This window comes from Catharus ustulatus, chromosome 2, assembly GCF_009819885.2.
Source record: "Catharus ustulatus isolate bCatUst1 chromosome 2, bCatUst1.pri.v2, whole genome shotgun sequence".
In the NCBI taxonomy this organism is placed as follows: domain Eukaryota; kingdom Metazoa; phylum Chordata; class Aves; order Passeriformes; family Turdidae; genus Catharus; species Catharus ustulatus.
This window is the reverse complement of record NC_046222.1, coordinates 25,478,897-25,506,828: the sequence shown is the minus strand read 5'-3', so window position 1 is coordinate 25,506,828 and position 27,932 is coordinate 25,478,897. Positions and strand designations below refer to the sequence as shown.

The following is a 27,932-nucleotide window of genomic DNA, read 5'->3' as shown; positions in this document are numbered from 1 at the left end:
CTCTCCTCTCCTCTCCTCTCCTCTCCTCTCCTCTCCTCTCCTCTCCTCTCCTCTCCTCTCCTCTCCTCTCCTCTCCTCTCCTCTCCCTCTCCTCTCCCCTCCCTCTGCTGTTACACTTGGCAGGAATTTGCAGTTGCTGACAGTACCCAGTCTTTACCATTGCTCCCTAACTTGGCAGATGCTGATTCTCTTTAGATTTCTTTACATTTATGTATTACTGTAGCTTTCAGCAGCATAAACTTAAAAACATTCAACCCTACCACCAAACTTCCCCCTCACCTCCTTGAAAACCAAACTCTAACCACTGACCTAACAGTCTGCATGGTCAATGCATGACTCAAGTCTCACAATGAAAGTGCTGAAGACTAATTTCCTTATGGAATTTCTCAGAGTCCTGAGTCTCCAAGACAGTCACCACACCACTGAACCAGGGGAGTGCCTGATCCGTGAGAATTGCCAGTTCTGAAGGCATAGTCTTATGGAAAACTCCTTCTGTGTTGAAGGGATCCATTTCTTTCTCAAGTTCTTCACCCGTGTATCTTCCGCCTCCTCTCCCCCAGCACTCTGACAAAGAACCATTTGGCTGCTGAGTTTCTGTAGCATGCTGCATCTCGGTGCTTTAGCATTTCTGTTACAGGATGTTAGAACCTGTCATTGTCCTGCCCCACATGTCCCAGACACAGACCTTTATTATTTACCCTTCCCAAAGACACAATCCTGAACAAGAGAAAAAAATTCACTTCCACTTCTTTTTAATCAGTATTTTGGTGAATATACAAAAACAAATAATCAAAGTAGATGGCAAGCAACAGGACCCGAACCAGTACATTTTTGGAAGAGGCTTCACTTAAAACAATCTATGTTGCTCTAAGAAACACTCTATGCTCTAGGAGCGGATTTCTCACAATACATCTAACTACTGAAGCATTCACTAGGAAAAACACCAGCTCAGTCTGGGCCAAGGTAAACAGCCTTTACTGAACAGAGTGAAAACTGCAAGTGATGATGAAAGGACTGGGTTTGGTTCAGTTAGCTCCTTGTTTGTATTTTTTTCACAAGAGTTACTCATGGCCATTTTTCGCTTTTTGCCCTACCTGGGATGTGAAGGGAAACAGCACAGTGACCATCTACACACAGGTAGCTGAAGCAAGAAGTACAATAAACCAGGAACATGGGACAGCCATGTTTGTAAAGACAACTACAGCACAGAACCCTTTGTATTCTGCACAAATTCTAGCCTGTAGATGTTTGAAATCTTGTGTGAAGTACGTAACAGCTTTTTTGAAGGAGCTGCTTGTTAGCAAGGGAAGCTTTTCCTGGAGTGGCACTTCTGAAGGTAGGATCACATGCAGTAGTTTCAACAGTGACAGGAGGTAGCCTAGCATATAGGTAGCATATTGCTGAGGAGTATGCTAGCCTTTTTTTAGGCTTGACTAGCAACTGACTTTTTATCTGTGACATGTTTTTATTGCTGACGCACTTAAATGCTCAGAGAATCTGCCTTATTCTAAGGCCAAGGTGACACTGACCAGCAAGAGAAGTTGAACAGCAAAATATAATATATAGGTCTGCAGTCTTCCTCCTTGCAACATCCGTCCTTATCGGTCACAAGAGGTTACAACTTTGCTCACACAGCCCTTGCCGGAGCATTGTAATTCAAACTAATTTTAGAGAGACATTTTTCTGGAGCAAGTGTATATGGACATTTTCTTTTCTGATGTCATCAGAGAACAAATCAGATCACTTTTTTTCTCATCTTATGCTCCATAATTTCTTGCACAGTGAAAGAAGGATTGTGCCTCAGCCAGGAGGCATTAAGGCTGCAGAACAAGGGGCAAAGCAGGGACAAGAAGATTCTTTCCTGCAGTCATCAGTTCTTTGTGTCAAGTTTTTGGAGGCGCAAAAGTATAAATAGGAGAGGTAGTGGGAAAACTTCAAATCCTCCATGGAGAATAGTGAGGGAGGCAAACAAATGCAGTTTCACATGGCTTTTCAGGACACCACTGTGGACACCGGGCCTTCAGTATTCAATTCTACTCCAGTAGAACATGGTGGCAAGAAGGACGCAGAACTGAAATGACAACACTATTAAGTTTCTCTGCCCCTCATTTCCTTCTCTTCACCTCTCCTCCGGCCCCATTTAGTCCTACTAGTAGGAGAGAGCAACAGAAATTCTTGAAAAGCAAAGCCTGTTCAGGCAGCGGAACCTTAAAGTTTTTTATCTGCACAGAAACTACACAGTAAAGAAGGAAGATACATTTAGTTATAACTATTTGACAGTATCACTCATCTCACTGGGGACTATCTGTCATGAAGCTGGTGAGCCCTGAATATTGAATACACTCATACAAAATCTTCACATTACAAACTGAATTATCTATCATGATGATCCAATATCCTTCACAAAGAAGCATCTGCAAGCTGTGTTTGTTGTGTTGTATTGCTGAGATGGCAGCAGTTTGCAGCAGGCCATGGCAGGCTGGAAGGCCTCCTAGTTCCACACCTCTGGAAGCCAGAATGGAGGGGAATTTGCAAATGTAGTCCTTACTGGAGCAGGCTACAGGTAGATTTGTGATAAATGAATGACAATAATCTATGGACATTTTAAATATGTCAGTCCTGTCATTTACCTCCACCCAACTGGGTGCAGTAAAGAGAAGAGCAAGAGAAGAGAAGAGGAAGTAAAGGCAAATATTAAGTACTTACAGTCCAGCAGAGGATGGCAAAGCCAAACCAGGCAACACCCCAGGCATGTGTGTTCAGTGGCCCAGAAATAGCATCATAACAACCCTGAAATACAACCAGGTATGACTCAACACCAGCACTGAGCCTGCACTGCAAGGTGACAAACTTAACCACCCCTGAGAGAGACTGAGGTGGCATGGTGGCATGCTCCTCTCCTACTGCCCTTTGAGTAGCTCAGATCTCAAAAAACCAAGCCAGAGCTACACTGCTTATTGACAACTTACAGATAACCTACCTGTTTCTGGTTCCAAATACAAAGTAGACCCATCACAAGCACTTAAGGACAACTTGCTGTGCCATCCCCTTGCCAAGTAGACTTAGATAACCAAACACAGTTGACACAGAATTGACCTTCAGAATCAAGAAGTGTCAAGAAAATTTGGAAGCTTGAATGACTTCTAGAAATGCAAGCTAGTGCAGAAGGTGATGTTCATGACCCAGCAGCCTATTGAATAGGACATGATGGTCAACTGAAAAGTACTTCCTTGAGGAGGAGAACTGCTGATTTGCTCACTCATGTTGTATACACTCATCTTCAGGCTAAGTTTGATTTAGCTACTGTCCATCTACCTGTTAGAGATGTCACTTCTTACCAGCGGCTTGGGAGATTTCTCTCTCCATCAGGAAAGCCTTTATCCTAAAAAAAAATAGTCAGGACTCTGCAGGCATTTCTTCTCCTCCAGAAAGCTTTTGAATGCCTATGACTTACAGTGAAGGAGAAAGGCTATTCACCGTGTCTTTCCCTTCCAGCAAGGCACTTTTGACTAACATATGATATCTGAAAAAAGCAGGTATGATCTTACATTGCTGTTATAGTAGCCAGGCACTCCAAGTTTGCAGCCATCGAGGTTGATGGGAAGCCCTTGTGCATCCAGGACGCAGCACATCCGTGGCCAGGGGTAGTCAGCATCACTGTGCATGTGGCGGAAGGCAGACGTGTACTTCTGCCAGTCGGAGGGGCCCAGAATCCCACAGCAGTGGTTCTGCAGGGACAGAGAAGGGAAAGGTCTTTGTGGGCCCAGGTCACAGCCCTGCATGTCAGGACACTGGTTAGGCATTAATCACAGATTTATGGGAGAGATTTTTGAAGTACCTGCCTTTGACAGTCTGCCATCTGATAAACGAGCGAAAGGGGGGCTGTGTCAGAACTTTCTTTAAGGTTCATGGCAGATGCTATCCTCTTTATTATCCAGCAGCCCCAAGGAGAACTTGAAATTCCAGGCTTGCAGAGCATTTAGTAATTAGTGACTTTTCAGTGTTATTACCTGAAGCATGAGTTCATCCCATGTCTTTGTGACCTCATTGTCGCTGTTATTGGCTGGCTCTGACTTCTGATATCTCTCCAGCATTTGCTTCAGGAAGAGCTCTGGAGTGAGCTACAGAAAAAAAAGCCAACAGAGAAAAATGAACAACCTATGTAAATACGTGGCCGTATAAAGCAAACACAGGGTTATTTGGGGAGGGTTTGTTTTCTTGTTTCAGTGTCCTGCTGAAGAACAAGAATGTTGCTTCTCTTGTTTTACACACAAGAATAAAGAGCAGGATTTGAGGAGCAGGATCAACAAAGATGAAGATTTCAAGCAGGCACTACTAGATGTAGATCACAAGAGCTGTGCAGAAGCTATGGACTGTTTTTAGTATGTTGGAACTAAAGCACCACAAATAATTTCCCTCCCCACAGTATCTCAAATAATTCATGTAATATTTCCCTCACCTGTAAAGCTGCCTGGAGCAATGTTAACCCATGCTATTATTTCCTTAACTATAAGATTGTAAACATTTTAAAATGTTAAAAATAACAAAACTATGTTAGAAAGAACAAAGTTATTTCTTTGATTAGAACTTGTGTTTCCCAGTGCATTTAAAAGAATACATGAAGAAAGAAGTACTCACGGAGTCTTGGTGAGTCGCTGCTGTGATGCAAGAAGCCATTTCAAATGCAAAGGTGATCAGCATCAGAATGATGTACTGTGGGAGAAAGAGAGCAGAATGAGTTCTTGGAGAAACAGTTCAGCATTTTTTTCAAGATTAAGCCAGAAACACTGCTTGATGCAAAGGTGGCCAGGCTATCGTATTCCCTCTCACACAGCCTGAATGTTCTCATAGCCCTTCCCTGTGCTTGTTTCATTTTGCAATCTGCTTTCTTGAAGGGGAGTAACGAATTGTTCTCCATCTCACAGAAAAGATTTCATCAGAACCTCATGGCATTAAGACTACCCTGCCTCCATGGAAAATACTTTGCCCTTTTCTTTGTTGAATTTCATTGGCAGCCTATGTTTGTGTCGTATGTCCTCCTTTCACTTCCACTTGCCAGCTATAAGCTTTTCAGCAGGAAGCTGTTCACTCCTAGTAGGAGAGACTGTACTTTGGGGAAACAGAAGGTGCAATTTAGGGTGTCATTCAGATCCCCCTGATTTTTCATAATCAGATTTCCTGAACACTCCTACATTGTGAGCAAAGATTCCTCATGAAAACAGATTCCAAGTGTCACCTCTCACAATCTTTTTCACTCTTTCTTTTCCTTTCTTTGGAGTTCTCATGTACTTTTCCCCCTTCCACACTTTATAATGCTCCTCTCTGATTTAAAGCATTTTTTTCCTATTTACCCCAGCTTCTGTCCCTTGTACCCTCTCATATATCCTAAACCAGAGCCCTGGGTTTCAGCCAAGACACCAAAATTCAGAATTAAGGGAATTCTGTTTCCTCATCAGTCTGCTGGCATATTCCCTGGCCCAAGAGTTCAGATTTCTGACTGTGTCTTGTCTAAAACAGACACTCTGCAACTGCACAGTAATCCATAGAGAACTCATTCCAAAGTTCTTGTCTCTACCCTTCATTAATGAAAGCATCAACTAAGTTTTGCCATTTCCAAACTAAAGGACTAAGTAAGACATTGTACAGAGATTTGTCTGCATCTAAATATTGTCCTTGCATTATCCAAAGCCCTGTCCCCACTCCTATAATTTCTGTCTGCCTGCTGATGTCTTATGTTCTTGATCGCACCCATATTTGGTATCCTGACACTAATGCCTTGTACAGAAGTCATTACTTATCAGCTCCGAAACTGAATAGTGTATGATAGCTGAAAAGCAGTAAGGCATGGGGAGAAAAAAGGATCTAAGCCACATCCCGGCTATATGTGATTGCACAGTGCTCCTGCATTGCTTCAGGGCAAGGTCAGGGTCAAGCCAGTCAAACCTTCACTGCGAGTATCTCCACTGATTCCCTCAGCCTGGTTCAGGAGTTTCTTGCGCATGAGTCGTCACAGGAATCACCTTCTGGGACACCATAGCCATGATCAAGAGGAACATTTGGCTCCTTTTCAGTATAAAAGCTGTCTTTGCTCATTGTTTGATTCCCAAGGTGATCAGGGATACTAAGGCAGTGCTTATTCAGTTTGGCAGCAGTACGAAGGTAAATTTTGCTACACTTACCACCAGCAGCAAGGTCCTGCTGGCCTTAATGACGCCAATGATACCAAGGATAGACAGGGCAAAGAGTGCAAGGCCAACAAAGATGCCAATCCAGGCAGCAGCGTAGATGTCACTGTTTACTGTGGCTTTCAGCAGAGGGTTGAGATCATGGGAGCCAGACACAAAGTAGATAGACTCTGCTGTCAGGGCAATGCCGCACATCTGAGAAGCACAAGAAACCCATTAGTTCAAGGCTCTCCAAAGAAATAGAAAGGACAGAAAGAGGTGTAGAATGCTTTCCTTTCATTCAACTTCCTACCAAGTGGGAGCTACCCAACTCCTCCCCTGCCCAGCTCTACAATCTTTTGTATTGGGACTTCACGTAAGAATTGCAGGCAAATCTCACCCAGCCTTGATCTGATAGGTCATACCTAGGATGTTAAGAAAGAATGAATAGAACCATTCCATCACTATGGAGAGAGGTGGGTGGAAAAATGTTGGTCTGCTCCTGCTGACAGTTCTAAGGCTTTTCCCCTAGCACCCATCTTGGTATTGTGGATCTGCCCCTGCTGTCCCTTTCCCCCCCCCCAAGTGATCATCTAGGACAGCTCTCCTTTCCTCTTAGTTCACACTATCTATGTGTGGACTTCACACGTGAAGAGGGAGAACTGCTGTTTCAGGAAGTGTCATACTGGAAGGAAGTCTCCACCCATACTTGTTCCACTTGACTTACCCCAATGACCACATTCCCAAAGACTAACAGACCCTGCAAGATATGTACACAATCATCATTTTTTGCCATCTTTAATTCTTCATGTAACCTAGAAAAAACAAATGCAGTCTTCAATTAAATCACTAGTACAATATGCTCCACTCAGAAATACAAAATATCCATGAGGAGAAGGATAGACAGAACTTGCCAACCTGTCTGTACTCCTCCCATCCCTTGCTTTACCAGAAGTTTCAGAGGAGACCTCCCCAGGTGTTAATCTGCTAGCTCAAACTGTCTCTGATACTTGACCTACAGAAGGCTGGGACCACTTTGGGGGCAGCGGGTGTCTTCAGCTCTCTTTTGGGTAGGATTTTCCTCATCACAGCAGCACTCACAACAACCTCAGCTCATGATGTGTCATTTCTATCTGGACAAAACCACCAGCTACATCTGGATGGAGAGGGGAGAAGTTCAGCACTCTCACCTCACCCCTAATGCAAAGGAGCCAGCATTACTCCAGGGCATGCTATCCTGGGCCATTTTGACCAGCACAACCATGGGACTGAACCGGTAACCACAGTGCTCTGGTTGTATCCCCCACACACCTACAGCACAGGGCTTTGCTAAGAGTAGCCCCATCTCCCACCTGTACTGGGAATGGGAACTGAGTTCCCAAATCAGGTGTGAAGGAGGAAGAGAAAGAGGGAGGGGGCAGCTCAGGTTGCAGCTGGCTCATGGGAGCCAGGCTAAGTAGCATTCCTACTGAATTCCTGAGAGTGTATATATATGTGTGTGTACATATATATATATATATATATCTTGTGCAGTCTAGAGTCATGTGCCCTGCATCAAATTCATCCCCTTCCAGAGAGAGCAGCATAAAAGCATCACTCAGAGGTATGAGACCTCTTGGAAAAAGAAGTTCAGACAACCAGAGCCCACCAAGATTTTGTTTCAAAGGGATGGAGCACATGTGCATGGAGACGGCAAGGGGAAAAATCCCAACCCTGAGACAACTGTATTTATCAGGTGGCTAAGAAAATATAAATCAGGAAAGAAAGGCTGCAGTGAGCCCAGCTTGAGCAAACAACAGGAAAAACTGCTTGAACATTCTTCTTCTGCCAGAGTACCTGGATTTGTGCCTCTCTTTTAGTGGGGCCACTGACTTCACAATTCTTCAAAGAAGCTGTTGGGAAATATGAGTAGACAAAGCTGTCAATGAAGGGGAGCTTTCCGAGGAACAGTGCACTGTGAGTCCTCTCTAACAATGCCACCTCCTGCCTCCTCAGCAGCTGCCCTTTTAGGGGTATGCAGGACTTCCAACAGTGACAGATGAAAACCAGGAACTTCCTACCACTCTTTCTGCAGTAGTTTGAGGATTAGGCATGCTGACATCTCCAGTGCTCTTACCATTATATCAGCAGAGTGCCTAAGTATTTTTGTATGATAGCATGTGTAGGAATTTTTTAATAATATGTGGCCATTGTTTTTAAGTTGAGAAGACATTTTTAGTCCCAGATGGCTGTTTGGAAGCCAGACCCAGTATACATGAAACTGTATGGCTCTGTATTTGAAAATGGCATGCTCATGAGGTCAACCTGGATCTCTGTCCCTGCCAAACTTCCCGACCAGCCAGGGTGTCCAGGCTGTCTTACAGGTCAAATCTGAATCTGAGCAATGTGTCAGCCATGTGCTCTATAATACAACACTGCAGAGTCTGCCAAACCTAAGATAAATCCATATCTTTCAGTCATCTGAAAGCTAGAGAGACCACTTCCTGGCTCATGGACCTATGTCCTGCAAAATCCAGAGGCATTAGAAAACCCTTTAGTTATTGCCATCTAAGGGACATCACAAGCCAGGCAGGAGTCCAAAAAGCAAGGAATTCCTTCCTGCTTAAACACATCTGACTGCTACATGGAAAAGTCGGTCTGCTCCAGTTGCAGTGTATAAAGCTATGTTGAGTGTGTTACCCTGTTCAGTGTAACAACAGCACTCACACCTTGTACGTGGGCCATCCATCCAGCCCAAGCTCTTGCCACTCCTCAAGCTGGCTTTCTCCTCCTTGGCAGGCAGAACCTGGCTCAATCCTGTCTCCCCTTGGGCAGGTAGTATTGCAGTCACATTCACTGGAGAAAACAAGGCCCTTCTCTCAAGGTGAGCTCACCTCCAGTGGGCTACCACGATTGTGAGGAAAGCTGGACACAGTCACCACCACAGGTATCAGCTGGAAAATGGTAAGTTTCCAGACAATCTAAGGTTCTCCAGTACCTTTACTAAGTTTAATGGGATTGCAGTGCAGGGGGAAGCAGAGAGACCAGGAAGAGGAAAAGGGAAGGAAAAAGGATTTACTCTAGAACTAAAAAACCCCACTGTTGCCATATTTCTATGAATTATCCCTCTGCCTCCAAGTGATTGGTGCCAAAAGAGTTCATTTCCTGGTGTCCATTTTATTAATCCGTGCCACCTGGGTCAACCCCTTATCTGACCTCTTCTCCCTTGCAGATAGTCCAGTATCACCATCAGCAATGAGAAACTAAGCAGGTCTCTCCAAGGCCAAGCAGGCCAAGGCTGTGACAACAGTTAGGTAGCTGGAAAGCTGATCCTCCAATGTGTCCCAGAGGAGAAGTTGTTGGAGATTGGGAGCTTTCCACCTGCTCCTCATGCCTTGGAGATGAGCTGCATTTAGCAAGAGCGGATTGCGCAGTGGATGACTACAGAGGCATGAGGCAAATTTGGCTGGCATGCCTGAGGCAGGCTGTGCACACATGTGACTTACAGGCACCCCCAGATGCAACAGCGGTGGATAGCCCTCCTCCCAACCCCCAGAGACACAGCTGCCAGTAGCCTCTGCCTGTGGACACAAATGCATCTGGAGGTAGAGGAGTCTTCTTCTTGGGCCTGTTAAGATTAGTTTTATGACCCAAATGCAGTTTCCTGAGTTTCAAGAAAACCCCTGAGGAAGCTGGAGCTTCGGTTGCAATCATTATCCGAAAGTTCCACATAAGAAGGCAGCCAGGTCATGGAATTTCAACCTTGACCTGGTGTTCCTCGGCACGTCATAGAAACCCTGCAATTTAGGCATGACCTATCTAGGTCTGAAGTATTCAATTACCATGATCACAGACTTTGCTCCATGCTCAACGCAGTTTTGGAAAAGTGTCTGTTGCTCTCATTGTACCAAAAACTCCTGTGTCCCTCCTGTGGTACATACTTCTTACTCTTCCTGACATTCTTCACAACCAGTACAACTGGTTGTAACTTCTCCCCTTTCCCCTCCCTTCACACCCTCAAAACATCCCTTACACTCATGGGGGTCCAGCTGAGCCTGCCAGAGCCCAGGAGAAATGGTAGCCTTGCCTCCCTCTGGTGCCCCACAAGCTGCAGACAATCAATTATTTCCATGCCCTTGAAGCTTTCTTGACCTCCCCTCACTTCCTTTACTCTCAGTATCTCTGACACCCTCAGCACAACTGTGGGAGATGAAAAGGAAGCTCCTTTCCAGAGGCTGGCTTCTGTCTTGTATTTTAGGTGATAATGTCATGCAGGCTTTGAAAGGATGCTCTTCTGGCAACAATTCCTGGATTCAAATGGGCTTTGGGGTTTGTTGTGCACCCCTCACACACATTGTACTGGTCAGTCTTTCAAAGCCTCCACACTCTGTTTCTATAGGTTGGGACAGGATTTCAGTGGACTTATAGATGAATTCCCCCATCTTAGCCTAGCTCTACTCTGTCTCTAGTCAACAGCAAAAAAAAAAAGGATAAGAATTTATCCCAACACATTGCCCAACACAGAACGAGGTGGAATTTTGATTGCCTTACATTTTGCGCTAGCTGTCAAGCACTGTGACAAAGGGACTTTCCAAAACATTCCTGTGAGCATAATTTTCTTCTACACCCTGCTCTTGAAAGTTTCTCAGCATGGTGGTGGGGCTTGCAGGGGCTTCCAATCACCCCTTGCTATCTCCCTTTCCCTCAGCATTCCTGCTCAGGGCGTTGTATTCTCACGCCCTGGTGCAAGGAGGCAGAGACAAAGGATGCATTTGTTTTATGACTCACGGGCTCTGCCCACCTTGGCTGAAGGGCTCTGCACCACTCGAGCATAGCTGAGCAAACCTGGCAGCTCAGCAGCAGAATCCTGGTCCCTGCCTGTGCAGCTCTGTGGGACAGTAGCCTGGGCACCACCCCTGTCCAAGCCCAACTGGAGAGCATGTCTCTACAGGCAGGAGCAAGATGCCCAGGCTAGTCCTGGGGTGCTGATGGAGGGAAGTCATCCAGATGGAACCACTGTCAGAGGTGCTGTGCCAAGGCCAGTGCTGGTGCTATGGGAAGCGTCTGTGAGCCACAGTGCACACATTCAAGACCTCCTGTTGACCCCAATGCAACAAGCAATAAACTTATTTTTGGAGCTTTAAAAAATTCATTATAATGGAAAGTTTAGCCCCTAAGGGGCTTAAGAAGAAGATATTTTCCAAGTGCTTGGGACACCTTGAGAATTACACAGTTTTTAAGAGGATGTAATTTAATATGTTAATGATGAATCGCTTGAACTCTACTGTAAGAAGCTGAATGTTTTACTGAATATCAGTTCATCATATGTTTACTTATTTTAAAGCTAACATCTCCAGGGAACACAAACCCATGCACTCCTCCTGCCCTGCTGCACTTTCCCCAATGCTCCACCTGCCCTGAAATGCAGCCACCTCTGACAGAAAACTGCTTGTGAGCTAGGAGTCAACCACACTCAGAAATGGAAGAGGCAGACAGTTATTTCATGCTACCAGGGGAGAAAAATAAAGCAAAAACACAGCTCAGCATCAAGCAGGGGTCACAGACTAATAAAGTTTTCCTACAAAGAGATTGCTATGAAATGAAGCCTGTGTGAACAGCGGTGTGGCTGGTAAATCATCATCAAGCATAATTACCTCAGTAGTAGAGCTGAGAGGTAGGTTTTTTCTCTCTCATTTATTAGCTCAGCACAGCCAAAACAAGAGGGTTTTTTAACTTTCCTATTTTCACAAGTGAGGGGGAACTACAAAATTCATCTTCCTCTACAACAATTTTTCCTTTTTTTTCTTTTTTTTTAACACTCAGATTTACAACAGATTTAATTTTTCCATTCCTGCTCCCCAGTCTTTAGGAGAAAAAAAATGAAACAAATTAAAAGAGCTATAGAGAAGATACAGCCTGAGGTAAGAAAAATTAAATACTTCATAATTTCCTACAGTTAACCTTGTTCAGGTACTAGACTCCCACATACCAAACACAATCCAGGGACTAAAATAAAAAACATTAAACATAAAAGCTGTCTTTTCTCCAAACAGACACTTACGGCTCACATGCCTATTTAAGAGGAAGACCATGACCAAAGCAAGGCACTCACCACTCTCTTCTTGTGATGCTTCCCAGCAGAAATTCCAACCAACCTGCAAAGCTGAAAAGGCCCCTTTCTCCCACCTCCGCTGCTCTTTAAAGAGCCCAGGTTGCTTGAGGAACATGCTGTGTGATTGGTGGGGTGCCCATCACATGACGAAAACTTTTTTTTCTAGCCAAACCTGTTCCCCAGTCCTCCTGGGACTGGAGGTTGTCTCTGTGATTCTTAGATCATATCGGAATGCCACTGTGCTGAAAACACAAAGCTTTAAAGAATTTCTATTATTATACTCTCAAAAAGGTGGATGAGTGAGTCACTCATACAAGGTACTTGAACTTTAAAGAGGATGGGCAAGTCGGAAAGACGTAAATATATAAGGATTGCTGGATCACTGTTTGAACATAAGTATAAGAAGAATGTACTGAATAGAAAAAGAAAGTAAATTAATTTTAATGTCTTCATTTAATTATGTAGCATGGGAAAGATCCAGTGGTTTGGGTTGGATCCATTTTCATTTTATTCAGCTTGGAATTTTTTTTGGAAACAGAAGTGTAAGTGTTGGCTACTCTGCAAGACACTGTGGATGACATGAAAAGTGGGGAGAATATTCCATTTCCTTCGGCACTCTGGATTTTTCACATAGTCCTGTTAAGATGGAGCAAAGTCAAGCACAGATATATATATTAATTGGCCTGTGATGAACTGAGAACGGCTAAGGTTGAGGAACACAACAGAAGAGGAATGTCTCTCACCTTTCTCTCCCTCCCTCATTCCAGCACAAGTTTGCTAAAACTCATGATTCACATTACTGGTGCCTTGAACATGTCTCTGGCAAAAGCACAAGTGGTTCTACTTGTTGTTCTTCATCTGCTAATGCAAAAACCAGCGAAATAAATAACAGGCTTGGGAAGGGTAATGGGAGTTCCATGATGTTAGTGCCCTTCAAAAGTCAAAAACAAACACGAAAATAACATGTATAGGTCCTATTGATGGCCATCCTGGCAAATATTTTGTGTGAAATTAGTGAGCAATAGTTCTAAAGTCTTATGGATTCCTTGGTACTTGTAGACAACCGAAGAGAGATCCCGCTCTCCCATGAGATCTGCCTAAGATTAAACTCTGAATAAAGGATAGTACTTTTGGCATTTCCAGTTCAATTAGGTATCACAGCCATAAGCAAAAGGAGACCCAGTCATTGCAGCCAGCCTGATCTAGTAGAAAAGCACAAGAAAATAGTCCCTTGGGCCCTCAAGAATACAGATGCAGATTTGTCTGGAGTCAAATGACTCAGACCTTCTTGCCTACTAATTTTGCTCTCTATAACCCATGCAGTCTATTTTAGTGCAGTTGCCACCCCATATTTTGGCAATGCTGGTGGAACCAGGTGTTTCACACCAGCTGGTGTCCTGGGCTCTGGGAAGGGAGGCTCCCATCATCATTGTTGGACATTGAGAGCAGCTGGCAGAGGTGAAAGCAGTGCATCCATCTCCTGAGCATCACAACTGGGTTGATCTTGAGGGCAGTGATTAGGCAAAAGCCTGCCATGGTAAAACATCCCATCACATCTCAGCTGGGAGGAGAAAAGAGGCTGCAACTGTGGAAATACGGTCTTGGAAAAACAAGATGAGGAAAGCGAGGAGGGAGAAGTGAAAGCTGGTAGTGAAGTTCATGGTCTTGCCAATCACCAGCACTGAAAGTGGCTGCTGGGAGAGAAACCTGGTGCAGCTGAGCTCTTGCAGCTCTGTAGCCCTGTCCAGGACACTGCAAAAAGCTGTTAGAGCGAATCCTTGTTGGGGCTAGAAGAGTGGTTTAGGCTGGACTGGGTGGTGGCCACCCTTCAGCTGTCATCACCACTTGGCTCTCACAGTTTGTTAATCTGGTTTAGAATCTGGGTAAGAATATTTTTATGGTCCCTGGAGAGAAATATGATATAGGAAAGGAGAGGCTTGGGATGCGGGTTTTGTTTGTTTCTTTGCACTTCTTTTGGTGTGTGCTAACAAGGTCAGACTATGAGCTTACATGAATGCCTGTGCAGAGCAGAGGGTCAGACAGAGAAGAGAGATGGGAGCAGAGTGGGGCTGACAAGTCAGTGCTGGGAAGCCCCTGTTCCCACAGGGGTACCTCTAGAAGGGTGCCTGTAGCTGTTTTAGCCTCCCGTGTAGGACTGTGTCTGTGCTGGCCTACTTCAGATGCACCAATGCTTCTATACAGCCAGACCCATACATTTGTATGGGCCACGAGCTCTTGCACTTGCGAAAGCTCCAGACTCCTGAGAGTGCACACCCTGCACAAAACCATACCTGTGTACATGCACAGGTACAAACCCATACATATGTGTGCTTTGTGTATCCAGGCACAGGTCCACATATGTGCACACCTCTGCTGCAAGTAAGTTAAAGGTAAAGTGGGACTTGAAGTGAAGACACACTGCCATTTGGGGTTTCATCTTCAGGGACAGTCAGATGCTGAGGCCCCAGCCTGGACTATTTTCAGATGAAGGTGGAAGATGAAATTTCTCAGGAGATCTATCACTTGGTTACTGCAACGTGCTCAGTGGGTGACAGGGCAAAGTTAGAACATGCCTATCACAAAGTATGCCGTGTTTATTCAAAATTTGCATGGAAGGCATCCTGGAGGATGCCCAAAATTGCTGAAAAGAGCTGATTAGATGTTGTGGTTAGTTCCAGTGGGTTGGTTCCACTCTTCACCTCTAAGAATATTTTCCTGCCTTCCTGAATCCTTTGAATTTCTTCTCTTCATAGTATTGAAATTATGATTTAAGGCTGAGATAATATGAGCAGGAGGAATTAAGGAGGAAGAGAACACACAGAGAGGAAAAGGAACTTGTGGTCAAAGTAGCAGACTTCCAGGATTTATCTCTGTGACCCCCCTCATGTCAGTGTGATGACGGAGCCACTGCCATCCATGAGCAGGACTGCATTTTCGATATTGCACGGTAAAATCAAAGCTCACAGTTGAGGGACTGGGCTTAGGAAATCCCTTGTTCCTACCAGTACGGCTTCAGTGTTGGCCAAGCCCATGTTCCCACGCACAGGTTCAGCTTGACACAAACTGTCTGTCCCAGGGAGGGGACTTCTTAAATGATTGTCCCTCTAGTATATGGTGGCAAGCTCACAGCAGTGATGCTGGGAGTAAAGACAAGCATCCCTGTTGCAGCATGCTGCAGAAGGGTTGCCCATGAATGGATGGCCTGCCACATTTCCTGGTAGAGTCCCAACCTCATCAGCTGGGTCAGCAACCTCCTCCTCGATAGCAATGCTCCCTATGGCCCCAGTCCCAATTGCTGCCATCCACCTTTGCTCCTGCATTTCCAGGAGGGCTGCAAACAGCTGCTCCCCAATCTGCAGTTTGACCTTCCTTCCCTGGGCCAGATTTCGGTTTGAGGCTCATGTCTGCCACCCAAGCTCTCCACATGCCATAACCAGGAGCCAGCTCCTCCCCGGAGTAGAAGGGAATTCCTAATTGCTGCCTTTTCTCCCATCTCAGTGTATCTGTACAGAGAGTGAGGATGCAGGTGGTGGACAGACGTCCACTGTGCCTCTTGCGTTTGCAGCTGGCCTGGCCTCCTGCCAGCCTTGCCTCCCACCTTCCCAGCTGAGGTGTATTTTTTGTTACAGCTGCCTCCTCCCCCTCCCACCCTTGGCAACATTTTTGCCCATTTTTGCCCCTTCTGAAAACCTCAAGAGAAAGGTATAACAGTGGGGTGCAGAGACTAAATAAGTGACCACCACTTAGGAAGATCAGGGGAGAGAAACTCTGTGTCTAAACTTGTTTACCAAACAGTGCTGAGTGTGGGGAGACAAACGGCATACCATGAGCAACAACCATGGGCTAATTATAGTGGGTTAGGATAAACCACTGGGCCATTGGGCTGGCCACCCCAGCTAAACCTGCAAACATACAGGCTGAAAAGAAGAACTGAATATATATATTTAGCATGATATAGAATGCAGTCAGTAAAGACTGTTTGAAACCTCAGCTACCTTGGCAAAAAGCATTACAGAGGACACAGATACAAGCACCTTTGTGATGCTGGTAATCCTGGAGTGGTGCATTTAGCAATGAATATGGCTTTGCACTCTTCATTTCTAAGAAGAGTGCTCATAGGGCCCACTCTCAAGGACTGGGGTCTTTTTGTATTTTGGGTTATGTCTTGGGTTGCAATACAAGATGTGACCAAAAGTATCTATTCTATCACCATCTGTTGAAACCAAGTGGGGCAGTGATCCTTATCTCAGTGGGAGATATTCTGCTAATGGGCCATCCATTGAAACCAGGTGGGGCAGTGTTCTTTATCTTTTCACAACCATCCTTCCTCCAGGGAGTTATCTTCTGCTAATGGCCCATTGAGTCCCACTGTATGACTTCATCCCATTGGGAGATGCTCCAGCCAGGGGAAAGAGCCAAGCCTTTCCTACCAAGATAAAAACTGAGATTTGAGAAACTAAGGGAGTCCTTTTTCCACTGGCTTTCAGAGGAAAACCGGACTTCACCACATCACCACTGGACCTTCGGCAGGAAACTGCACCCTTCTACAGGAGCACTGCTTCAACTGAACCACATCTGTCACTGCAAGAAGACTGTAGCCACCACTTAATCGGACTGCTACCAACACCCTGACTGACAGAGGGTCAGGTTGTGCTCTGACTTTTTCAGTGTTTGGGGTTTGTTCTTTGTAGTACTGTATTTCTATTTTAATTTTCTTAGTAAAGAACTGTTATTCCTAATTCCCATATCTTTGCCTGAAAACCCCTTGACATCAAAATTACAATAATTTGGAGGGAGGGGGCTTATATTCTCCATTTCAGAGAGGCTTCTGTCTTTCTTAGCAGACACCTGTCCTCCAAACTAGGACAGGTTAGCAGAGGGATGCACCTTATCTTTTCAATATTGTAGTGTAGCTTTATTCATGAGCTTATAACCACGTCTGTATCTCGGTGTCATTAAAACTTGCAATGTTGGGTGATTGTGTAAAGCCCAAGCTACCAGAATCATGAGATTGCATTAAAATCTATACTTTCAGTCTTTCAGAAGAGAATGTTTCTCCCGACATGTGAGCAAGCAGAAAGGACAAACAACTTGGAGAAAGCTGCCCTGTCTGGTAAAGAACTGAGGTCAGGCAAGGAACTGCTTCCCCAGGGAGTTTTGGGCTAGTGCTCATAGTGATATTTGCATGTGTGGGTAAATGGAGTAACAAATTATATCTTGGTACTCTACTGCTAACAATTAGACCAGCTGCTTTTGCTCCCTTCCTCAATGGCCTAAGCCCAAAAGCCTAGAGGAGTAGTGGATTCTCATAAAGATTAATCTCCATTGGCTGCTATTGCTGTTAATAACGGACACCCTCAGGGTGCCTTCTTGTACTCACTGAGAGAGATTTGGTTCTAAATCTCACCCTAAAGATGTCTCTTACTCTGCTGACTATGAAGGGGATTTGTAGGAGAGCCTCAACACATTCCCAAGGCAAATATCTGCAAAGGAAAATCCAGACCGAAGTATCTGCATCTTAGAGCTTCTGATCTCACCCAGGTCTTTCAGCAACCCATAGGTCACATTTTTGTAGATGCAAGAACCAGAAGATAAAATAAACATGGAGGAGCATAGGAGGTCAAGCTCTGCCCTGATTCCCCTCCCACCAGCAGGAGTTTCTCCTGGCAGGGAAGGGGAGCCATGGCCAAGAGTGATGCTCCGCAACCAACACCCTTGATGGCATAAAGAGGTCAGTAAATGGGACATGGTGTTCTCTTGCATCTCATCTTCAGATGAGGGCAGGCCAGCTTATTCTGAAGAGAAGCCCAGCCACAGGTAACCACAGAATCATAGAACCATAGAACGGTTTGGGTTGGAAGGAACCTTAAAGATCATCTAGTTCTGACCCTCCTGCCTGGGCAGGGATGCCACCCACTAGACTAAGTTGCTCAGAGCCCCATCCACCCTGGCCTCGGACACTTCCAGGGATACAGCACCCAGAGTTTCTTTGAGCAACCTGTTCCAGTGCTTTACCACCCTCTGAATAAAGAATTTTTTCCTAACATGTAATCTAAACCTGCCCTCTTTCAGTTTAAAGCTATTGCCTCTTGTCCTATCACTACCTGCTCGTATAAGAAGTCCATCTCTCTCATTTTTATAATCCCCTTTTAGGTACTGGAAGGCTACAATGGGGTTTCCCCTAAGCCTTCTCTTCTCCAAGCTGAACAACCTCACCTATTGCAGCCTGTCTTCATAGGAGAGGAGCTCACAGGGAAGGCTCACAGGAGGATAGAAATCTCATTGTGCCTTGGCAAATGATTGCCTGGGATTTGCAGAGATCTTTGGCAAGTGAAAAGACTTTTGAGAAGGCAGAAATTTTCTGCTTATCTTTTAGATGAGTCTTCTTTAAAAGGCTGTCCACGGAAGGTCTGCTAGCCAGTGTCTCTGTATTGCTCTTGGTTATGATATCAGGCCTATGAAAGACTGAATATGCCAGTGTCAATACAGCCATTAGGATGCGGTCCAAGATCCTGAATGGCCTTGGCACTATGATGTTCATTTACTACTGTTGGTTCAGTTGAGTTTTCCATAACAGACTGGGAATAAGCTGTTCTGTTTGGATCTGGTGACTGCATTGTTCTTGCTGATGGTTAAAACCCTCTCCTCCAAAATCCCCTCTCTCAGTCATGAGCCACAGAATGCTTCAAAGATGACTTGTTTTGGAACCTTTACAGCTTGTTTGCAAGGGCCCAAAGAAACTTGTTCACATTGATTTTAGCTTATTATTGAAAGGTGTTTGGGGATACCTCACTGCTCCAAACCCACTACTTGTCTCCTCTGCATTAGCTGCATCTGATGCAGGAGGCCACAAAGGGCTAGCAGTGGAGCACTGCTATCTACATATGGTTGCTTGTCAGTACCAAGTTTCCAACACACTTGCTGTAAGCATATGTCTCATTTATCTCAGCATTTCCACCATCAACCTTGCCAGAGGTCTGATGCACTCAGCAGAAAGAGGGAGAACAGTCAATTAAAGCTGCATCACAAGAGTCTTGGTAATGGGAGGAATGGGGAAAAGCTGAGGGGCGTTGGTTGGTGCAACACTGCAATGGAAATACCTTGGGCAAGTTTGTAGTGCTCCTGAGGTGACAGCCTCTGCCTTGGCAAGGGTGTGGTTGATGTCTCACACTGACTCATTGCTTTAACAGAACTGTAGGCACTGTCCAAAATTCTTCCACTAAAATTCTTCCAAGGTTCCAGTACCTAACTGGAAACTTCCCTGAGAAATCTGAGAGATTCAGATCCTGCCACACACCTGAGGTCTGACCCAGTCAAGCCTGTACCGAGCTGTACCTGGGTTTCAGTTTTAGGTGGACAATGGATGAGCTTATGCTTTAGGCTATCTAGCCCTTCTACATAGACCTTTTTACCTCTTCTTTCAGCTGCTCCATAGCTGGATATAAACTCAGGCCTCTGAATAGCCTTTAGCAAAGGCTCAGCTGGTCTGTGCTGCCCTCTCACGGACACACATAGGAAAAGTTACATTTTATTCTGTTTTTTTTTAGTTCAAGATACTTTTAAACCTGCTATTCCAATGCCGTTTTTCCACAGGTGATTTCTGAAAAACCAGGAAGGCTTAGAAAAACTTCTAAGAGGTCTATGGAAGCTAACCATGAAAAATTACTCTGTCTGTAATTGTGCTGGACCCTGCTCAGCTTCTACCTCTCTAAAGGGTTTTGCTCTTCATTTACAAAGATTTAAACATCTAATGGGGCAAAACGTAGGAAGTTGTCACTAAACTTCTCCCATATGCACTCCTATCTGCCAAGGCAAACATATATTGGCATCATGGCACCACACCATGGTCAAGCAGTCTCTCAAGACAGCTCTGTTATGCTACAAAAGGATTCAGACAATGGGGCCAAATGCTGGGTTCTGCAATGGGCAGTGCTTGCTTTCACTACCATGGGATTTCAGCAAACTGGCACTTCACTGAACCTCCATGCAAGGAGGCAGGATACTATGCTAGATCCAAGGGTAGGCTTAAACAGTAATGGAATAAAGCTGGCATCGATCTGTTCTTCAGAGGGACTGTGGTGTTCATGATGTAAATTATGTAAATTTGAGGCACTATTAAAAACCTTTGAATCTCTGAACATTTGCCTGGATGTGATACAGCCTTCCCCCTAATGTCCAAACTCCAAAAGCTCCTCAAGGTGGGAACTGTTTTTCTTCAAAGGCTGGTATGACATGCATTTTTTCCATTAACAAACAACTGCAGTAATTACACATGCCTTTATTCACCTGTTTCCTGTTGTATGCTAGAAGTTAAGCTGAGGGACAGGAAGGACAGAGGTCAGCTCTTTTCTTTAAAAACTCCCTAACCCTAACATGGATCCTGCTCACAGTTAATAATAATTTTTAATGTTGGACCACATGATTCTAAATAAGGCATTTGCCCTAAAGGCCTGTAAGTTTATAGTGAAATTTCCATGGCAAGTGTTAACTAAGAGTTGCATTTGCTTAGCTACAATGCTTCCCTTTTTATTTTGAGAACTGCACTAGATAGCTGTGCACCTTCATAGGTCTGGCTCTGTGCAGCCCTGCTCCTCCACTTCTTGCCTCTTTAATGGCAATGAAAAAGATGCTCATTTTGGTCTCAAAGTAACAATGTCAGAAAGAAAATTAGCCCACTTCATTGTTTGTTTCTTTCCTGGTATTATTTCACTGCAGTTTATGAGATGACACCAGCAGTTTCTCCTCTTTTCTGTCCTGGAAGATAGTTTACCCCAGACTGCTGGATGAATAAGTCATGGAGATGTCCTTTCTAGTGCTTGAGAACAATAAGGTCTGTGACAAAGGAGGATGAGCTATTCCCATCTGTGAGAGGAGTTGCATGGGGAATTGAAATGATAGCCTTGAAGAAGAAAAGCCACTCCATTCATTCATACGAGGAATTTCTAAAACAGACCAACTACTGGGGTGTCCACAGTCAGTTTCCAGTCTTGAAGTATATATACAGAAATCTCTTGCACTTGCTTTGCCTAAATTAATCTGCTCTGCAGTGACATTCCAGCCTAATGCCTTTCTCCAGGAGATGATGAATGACTATTCATCCAATCCATGTCTCTTTGAAGTTCTTCTTTCCATTAATGTATGTCAAACTGTGCCCATGAGCTTTTGGTGATGCTGCTATATCAGTGTTGTCCATAAGGACAGTCCCCAAAAATGGAATGCAGCCACGGATAATAATGCCTGATCATAAGGAAATGTTTTTCTCATTTTCTCCTACATTTCATCTGGATGAAAGAATGGCCAAGAGAAGCTTTCCTGGGAATACAACCTGGAGGCATGTCAGACAGAGTTTGATCAATCTGCCTCAGTATATTCCCTTTCCAAGCACTTCCAGTCTTCAGCCAGAGCTCTCTTTAGCTAAGCTCTTTGTTAGACTTTACCCAGAAATTACTTTCTTCCATTTCAGACATGCAAGCAGTTGCTGCTGCCTACTATGAGTTTCAAACAACTGTGAAACTTTGAAATCAATGGCATTTAACTAACGTAAAGTTGGTTTTATGCAGCAGTGATTCATATCCGGTGAGTCACAATGGAATGTCTCATGCTGTAAGCAGCTGTCCATTGAAGGGAGGTCTTGCCTGTGCCCTCCACCTACGAACCAGAGCAGAAGCTGTGTGAAGTTTCCAAAGGATTTTTAATCAGCTGTTAGAACATTTTTTCCCCATTGGTTAGAAGCAGTACACAGGCAACTTCAGTATTGCTTGGGGCAGCTGAGTCTTTTCAAGTTCCATACCGAGATGGCAGGAAAAGGAACTGATGTTTTGGTCCATGAGACATAATTTACAGGGACTACACTTTCCTCCTGATTGGCTCCTCTGTATCCTGCCTCTGGAGAAGCACAAGGGTCACAACAGAAGCAGTCTGGGCACCATGAGACCATGCCATTTGGCAGATGAACTGGATGTTCCAACCCTGGGCCTGTCCATGAATGAACAAAAAAATCTCTTCCTTGAAAATAATGTGTTTTCTCAGTACCCAGCTCATACTGTAGAGGAATAGTCCTTGGGAATTACAAACTACATCCAACTTCCACACTTTCCACTTCATGATTTTTCTATTAGAAGTACACAGAAATACACAGGTGTGGTAAAAAAAACCCTCAAACCATCCTTTCTAAAAGAATGCACTTCAGCGCACAGCCATTTCCCTTGGGGAGCGGAGAACGAGCAAACAACAGATGTTAGTCATGTTGCTTAGCACTCTGGAGGGGCACTCAAATGTGTTGTGACTAGTGTGCTATAAGGATTTATACGGAATAGTTTCGGTTACACAAGAGAAACTACAAAGTCCTTCTGAGCACACAAGGCAAGAAATTTAATGACAGTTTAATGTCATGCTGATAAATGCCCACTTAGAAGAAATAAGGATCCAATGGTTTTGGAAAGAGATTGTGGAAAAGAGACAGTCATTCTGGAATTAAGACTACACTAAAAGTTGCCATTTTAAATCTTTCTTCTTTTCTTCAGCACAGAAAAGCCTTCTTATACACAAACAGCAGTGCCTTAACATGAAGTAGATTTTTTTCTAGAGCTAGAGTGTGTTTTCCAGAATAATTCTGAAGCAGATCAATAAATACAGCTGTATGACACTACCTTAAACACCTTAATCTGCAAACATTCTGCAGAATACTTTTTTGTTTTCATAAAATTAAGTTCAATCATCTGAGTGGCTCGAAGTGAAGGAAGCGACATTTCTCCTAAGCTCATAAGTTCTCCAAGATTTCCCGTCAAGTCCTTGCTCAGAGATGATATAATCCCCCTGTGCCCCACAACTCTGTGAACATGGAAGGATTGTCCTTGTCGCACTGCCTTCCCCAGTATCATGCCATCTACACATGCCAACTCCAAGCACATAGAGCTTGTCCTGGGTACAGTCTCATTAATTTCTAGAAAACTGCTCCTCAAAAAAGAAAGACCTCTCTTTACTAGAAAGAAAACACTGTTATCTTCAAACAGACAGGACAGATGCTCTCTCTTATGTGTACTGGGGAGGACTTCTTGCTACCACACAGCAACTTTGTTAGTATTAGATGAGGTGGCCAGGCCACCAAAGGAAAACTGTGTCTCTGAGATTACTGAGGAACACTGGGTACAGCCTGTCCTGCAAAACTTCTGTCACCTGTTAGAAGACTGCTTTCCAGTTCATTTCAACCAACCTGAGAGAGGAATTAAGGATCTTCCCTTGCACAACTCCCTTAATGTTGACATGAAGTTGAAGGCATATACTTATAGTCTGAGAACATATTACAGGTCAAAAGCTTTTTTTAAATAAAAGAGAACAACAAAAGGCAATATCCAAATGACAGAAGCAGGAAATCTACAGTGAAGGCTGTACCCCAAGGCACCCTAATTCTGTTCTACAACAAAATTCAAAGACATGTCAGCTTCTCCATCTCCTGGGACAATGTGCTGACAAATGACCATAGAAATGAGAAGACTTCAAACACTGTCTTCATCTTCCATATATTTCCTGTTCCCCAGAGATACACTATGACACGGCACATATACATTGCTTTTCAGCCTGATACATTTTTGGTCAAGAATTTGTAAGCAGATCAATCTCAGATTCTCAGTGTCAGATTTTTCCAGTTGGTGGAGATAAGTAGGCATTTCAAAGGCATCTCACTTCTGCAGTGGGACCTAGATGCCCAAGTCTACATTAAAACAATAACCTTGAAAAAATCCCTCCCATATAAATGACAGGGGTGCTTACCTGCCTTCAGTCTTGAAACACATGAGTTAATTGATCCTTTTTGAGGAACTCAGATAGAAAGGAAACTCATCTCATACAAGGAATTTGTATGCCAAATACTTGCCCTCTGTTACTGCCGGACTTTTGGTGCTCAAGCTGTGCTGTGGAGAATCTCACAAACCAATCATTATTTATTTATTTTTAAAAAATAGATAAATGAATGTTTTTATGCTGCTCTCTTCATAGCCATAGATAGTCATTTGTGAATATGCCACCATTCACCAGGAAATTAGAGCACTTGTCTAAAAAAGAAAAGCCTATAGCGACATAAAAACTGCACACAGACAATTTATAAAGCCAAAATAACAGTATGTTCTGTTGCACATTTACAGTAATTGTCAGGCAAGAGACAAGAAGAAAAGTTTTTTTTACAGGGTAGAAACAGACACTTGGATAGCATGAAAACAAGGATTTTAAGTTTTTCAAAAATCAAACACAGTTCAAATGATGTGTTTGCCAAATGTACCTTGACACTCAGTTCTCTGGGCTGCCAGTGCTTGGTTTTGGTTTGTTTGGTTTTGTTCACCTCCCACATTCCTGAGTGACAATATCTTCTGAAAGCATAAAGGGTGTGCACAACTATTGCTTTACTGTTCTGATTATACACTGTACTTACAATGATATAGGCAGGGCAACCTCAAAAAGCAGAGTGATCAGTGTCCAACAGTGATGACTGAGGGTGAGACAGCTGTATTCAATCTGTGGAAGAGGCAGAGAGACAGCTTCTTACATTAGAGGAGCTCTGGAGGCAGTGCAAAAGCTCAGACACAAACTACCAGCATATTAGATAGGCATTGGTGCTGCTGCATAATTGAACACAGTAAGCCACCAATGCAGCATGAAAAAAGAAGGCGGTGGGTTGTCCAGGGCTGCTTTTTCACTCTACTTGCTTTTGTCCTTGCATTGTCTGAGCTGCACAGAAAGGTAGAGTCTGGAGTGGCCTAAATATGAGATTTATGCATTTATATGCATATAAGTTCAGCAGACCTGCCTCTTCAAGATACAGATCTATGCACACTTAGATCTCAGTCTGTGATTCCAAACCAAAACTCAATTGCTGTATCTAAACCCAAGGGGAAGCACAAGCATACAAAACAGAGAAAACAGGCAAGAGACAGACAAGCAGATCTTTTCCAAGTTACTGCCAATGACTACATGGTGCTCTGAAGTCATGTTGTGGCAATACCCCAACAGCAAGGTCAATGGGGGCCAAAAGGAGTGCGCAGGCCCTCTTCTAGAACACCTACACATCTTTGTCCTATTCTGATAGTCTCTCCGGTTCTGCTTGCCTGGCATTTATCATAGACTGCACCTGGGCAAAAGGAAAAGGAAAAGAGTCATTTGGGAGCTTATTTGCTTTCACACTGATGCCCAGAACTGACCTTGACATTCCTCTGGAGTTTTTGTGCTTTGTACACCGTAAATCCAGTAGCAAACCACAAAGATGGTGCCTCTCCTGACTGACTAGAGGGCAATAAAGGAAGACACTCTTTTCCTCTGTCTGTTTTCTTTCTTCTAACCTCTTCCTTCTCCCAAGAAGTAACCCTCACTTCTAACTCACTCCCAAACTATTGTCTCACTTCACTGACTTTGAATTCCTGTGTTTTAAAACCCTGCAGGATCAGCAGAGACAGCTCTCTTAAATAGGGGGGAGTGGGCAGAAAAAGCGCTCCCTTCCAGTTTGGGATAGAGGCAGCTAGAGAAAGGTCACAGAGATCTCTGACATGAAAATTCCCTCACATCTCAGGTATTTCCAGGGCACATTCACCCCATTCTTCCCCCACCCTCCCAAACCTTTCCTCCTTCTCAGAGCACACATGGTTCTTTGCACGCCAGGCACTCTGCTTCTGCCTGTGCTTTTCCTCCTACCAAGACAGTAGACACAGTCAGAGAAAGAGTCCCAGGCTGATAGTGATTCTGGTGTGCTCAGCAAAGCTGACACCATCCCCACAGAGCCCCAGGAAGGCAGCCTACCTCCTGCAATATGAACTGCAAGGGGTCATCAGGCTTTTGGATCAGCAGTTTTTCTGTGATATCCTGAGACAGAGACAGACAGAAGAAAAGAATTATTGATCCTTGGATAGATGGGTGCCTGCACTTCCTGTTCCAATACTATCTGAATTTTAAAAACCAAGAATCTCTTCAGATACAAAGATGACCAAAGGTCCTTTTCTACTGCTTTTTCTTATGGCTATACTCAAGAAAGTACAGGACAAAGAGAGGTTTGGGGAAGGGATAATTTGGTTCAAGCTAACTTTAGGCCAAACTTCTCATGTAAGCCTCTGAAAGGAGATGAGAAACATGTATTTCACCTGAAATATCTGTAGAATTTTATGTTCCTCCACATAATTCATGGCGACTTGATAGGGGTCTCCAAAAGCCTCTGGATTCTCCAATGATTCAAATGTAATCTCTGCTGCTGACAACACAGTCTCAATAGCGTTACTGCCATCCTGTGTGGATTCAGAAGTGTACATCTTGACTTTGGAACCTGGAAGTTTACCCACAGGTGATCTCAGGTGAGCTTTCCTTGGATGCAGACTATACAATGAGCACGAAGTGGTGCTCAGCACGTGGTGGTTTCTTGACAGCCAGCTGGTCTGCAGACACTGGCAATTCCACTACATATAGCTGGGCTGTAGATGCTGGTCCTTCCACGCCAGTTAACTCATCCAGTGATGATGGGGATTCAACTATACGTGTGTGGTCCTCAGGTGGTTCAGCAGGTGGTGGTATGCAGCTTCCTCCACTTCAGATTCTGAATGATCATTGAACCCTTGCTACAATATTTAGCAGACAAAGAACAAGAGTATTTTTAACATCTCCACAGACTAGACACAGCACATTACTCCATCCTCTGCAAATATACTGCAGCCACACTTAAAGCATGCACTAATAGGGTTTATTTCTGTGACTTGTCCCACCTGCACCTTCTACATAATCACAGGAACTCTACTTAAGCTCTGGCCCAGGCCTTCATTACTGGTCTGAGCCATGCAGCAGTTGTACTTGTGCCTGATGCTCACTTACTGACTAGTTGTCCTAGGGTGAAATATAGAGTGTATAGTCTAGGTAGCTTTGTCTCTATGGAAGTCCCCTGGATGGATCCCGGACCCGACTCATGACCTTTCCTTGCCTGTGACTGTTGGTGAGCCCTCTTATGCGCACACTGCCTGCACTGCGGCTGCCCTCAGCTCCTGCCTCATTTCCTGCTTTGTGCAGCAACACGTTTGCTCCCTGACAGCAGCAGCAGAAATTTGTGCAGGCTTTACCCATCTACCCGTTGTGCAGCTGGCTGTGGACCGTGCTGTATTCTTGCCCCATACTCCTATCCCTAGACTCGTGACTGAGTGCAGGCAATCCTGCCCTGTTTACTCCTCGCATCCCGAGTCCCGGTTGCTGCAGTGTTGCCTGAAGCGGGGTGCTGGTGGAGGACCGAGGGGAAGCAGGACCTGCGCTTATCCCCCTGGAACTGGGAAGGAGGGTATTGTTCCTGCGGACAAAGGGTTGTTGATGAAGGGGTTCGCTTCGTGCAGAAGGGAGGCGGTGGGCGGTGGGAGGCCGGGCCGGGGCGCTCAGGGGCACGGCGGGGTCATGTAGCCAGGGAAGCGGGGGGAGCAGATCCCGGCCGAGGCTCTCCCTCACCTGCCCCCGGCTCTGCAGGGAAAAGCAGGGGGCTCTTAGCCCCCCACCGGCACGGGCTCTTTCTGCTGCTCGCCGCTCGCCGTAGTCGAGGGTGCGGAACGGGCGCGGGAAGCCGCAGCGGTTGCCCCGGTAACCGTCGTCACCGGCTCGGCGGGCGGTGCTACCGGTGTCACGCGGGCGCTGAGTGGCGCGCGGCCATTTTGGATGAGGGCGGAATTGCAGGG

At 44.8% G+C, this 27,932-nt stretch overlaps 1 protein-coding gene across 2 annotated transcripts; it reads right to left on the bottom strand.

Moving 5' to 3' along the window:
• Positions 1-735: 735 nt before the first annotated feature.
• On the bottom strand, positions 736-27,797 carry LOC116992992 (uroplakin-1b-like). 2 transcript variants are annotated; one of them, XM_033053190.1, is made up of 11 exons: positions 27,709-27,797; positions 26,376-26,843; positions 26,038-26,100; positions 24,680-24,762; positions 6,892-6,979; positions 6,180-6,380; positions 4,639-4,713; positions 4,011-4,121; positions 3,549-3,728; positions 2,707-2,790; positions 736-2,071 (listed from the first exon to the last, which is right to left on the bottom strand). In XM_033053190.1, the coding sequence occupies exons 2-11, from the start codon at positions 26,538-26,540 to the stop codon at positions 2,021-2,023; spliced, it is 1,101 nt and encodes a 366-aa protein (XP_032909081.1). In that variant the 5' UTR covers positions 26,541-26,843; positions 27,709-27,797; the 3' UTR covers positions 736-2,020. The 2 variants fall into 2 exon arrangements, with proteins under 2 accessions (XP_032909081.1, XP_032909080.1); XM_033053189.1 differs by lacking the exon at positions 736-2,071 and adding an exon at positions 2,096-2,505.
• Between the last annotated feature and the right edge of the window lie 135 nt (positions 27,798-27,932).

Coding starts and splice junctions, on each gene's coding strand:
- LOC116992992 (XM_033053189.1), bottom strand. CDS start 26,540: ATGTACACTTCTGAATCCACACAGGATGGCAGTAACGCTATTGAGACT. Junction 24,763..26,037: donor TGCAGTTCATATTGCAGGAG/GTAGGCTGCCTT, acceptor CCTCTTCCACAG/ATTGAATACAGCTGTCTCAC. Junction 3,729..4,010: donor GGGATGAACTCATGCTTCAG/GTAATAACACTG, acceptor CTGTCCCTGCAG/AACCACTGCTGTGGGATTCT.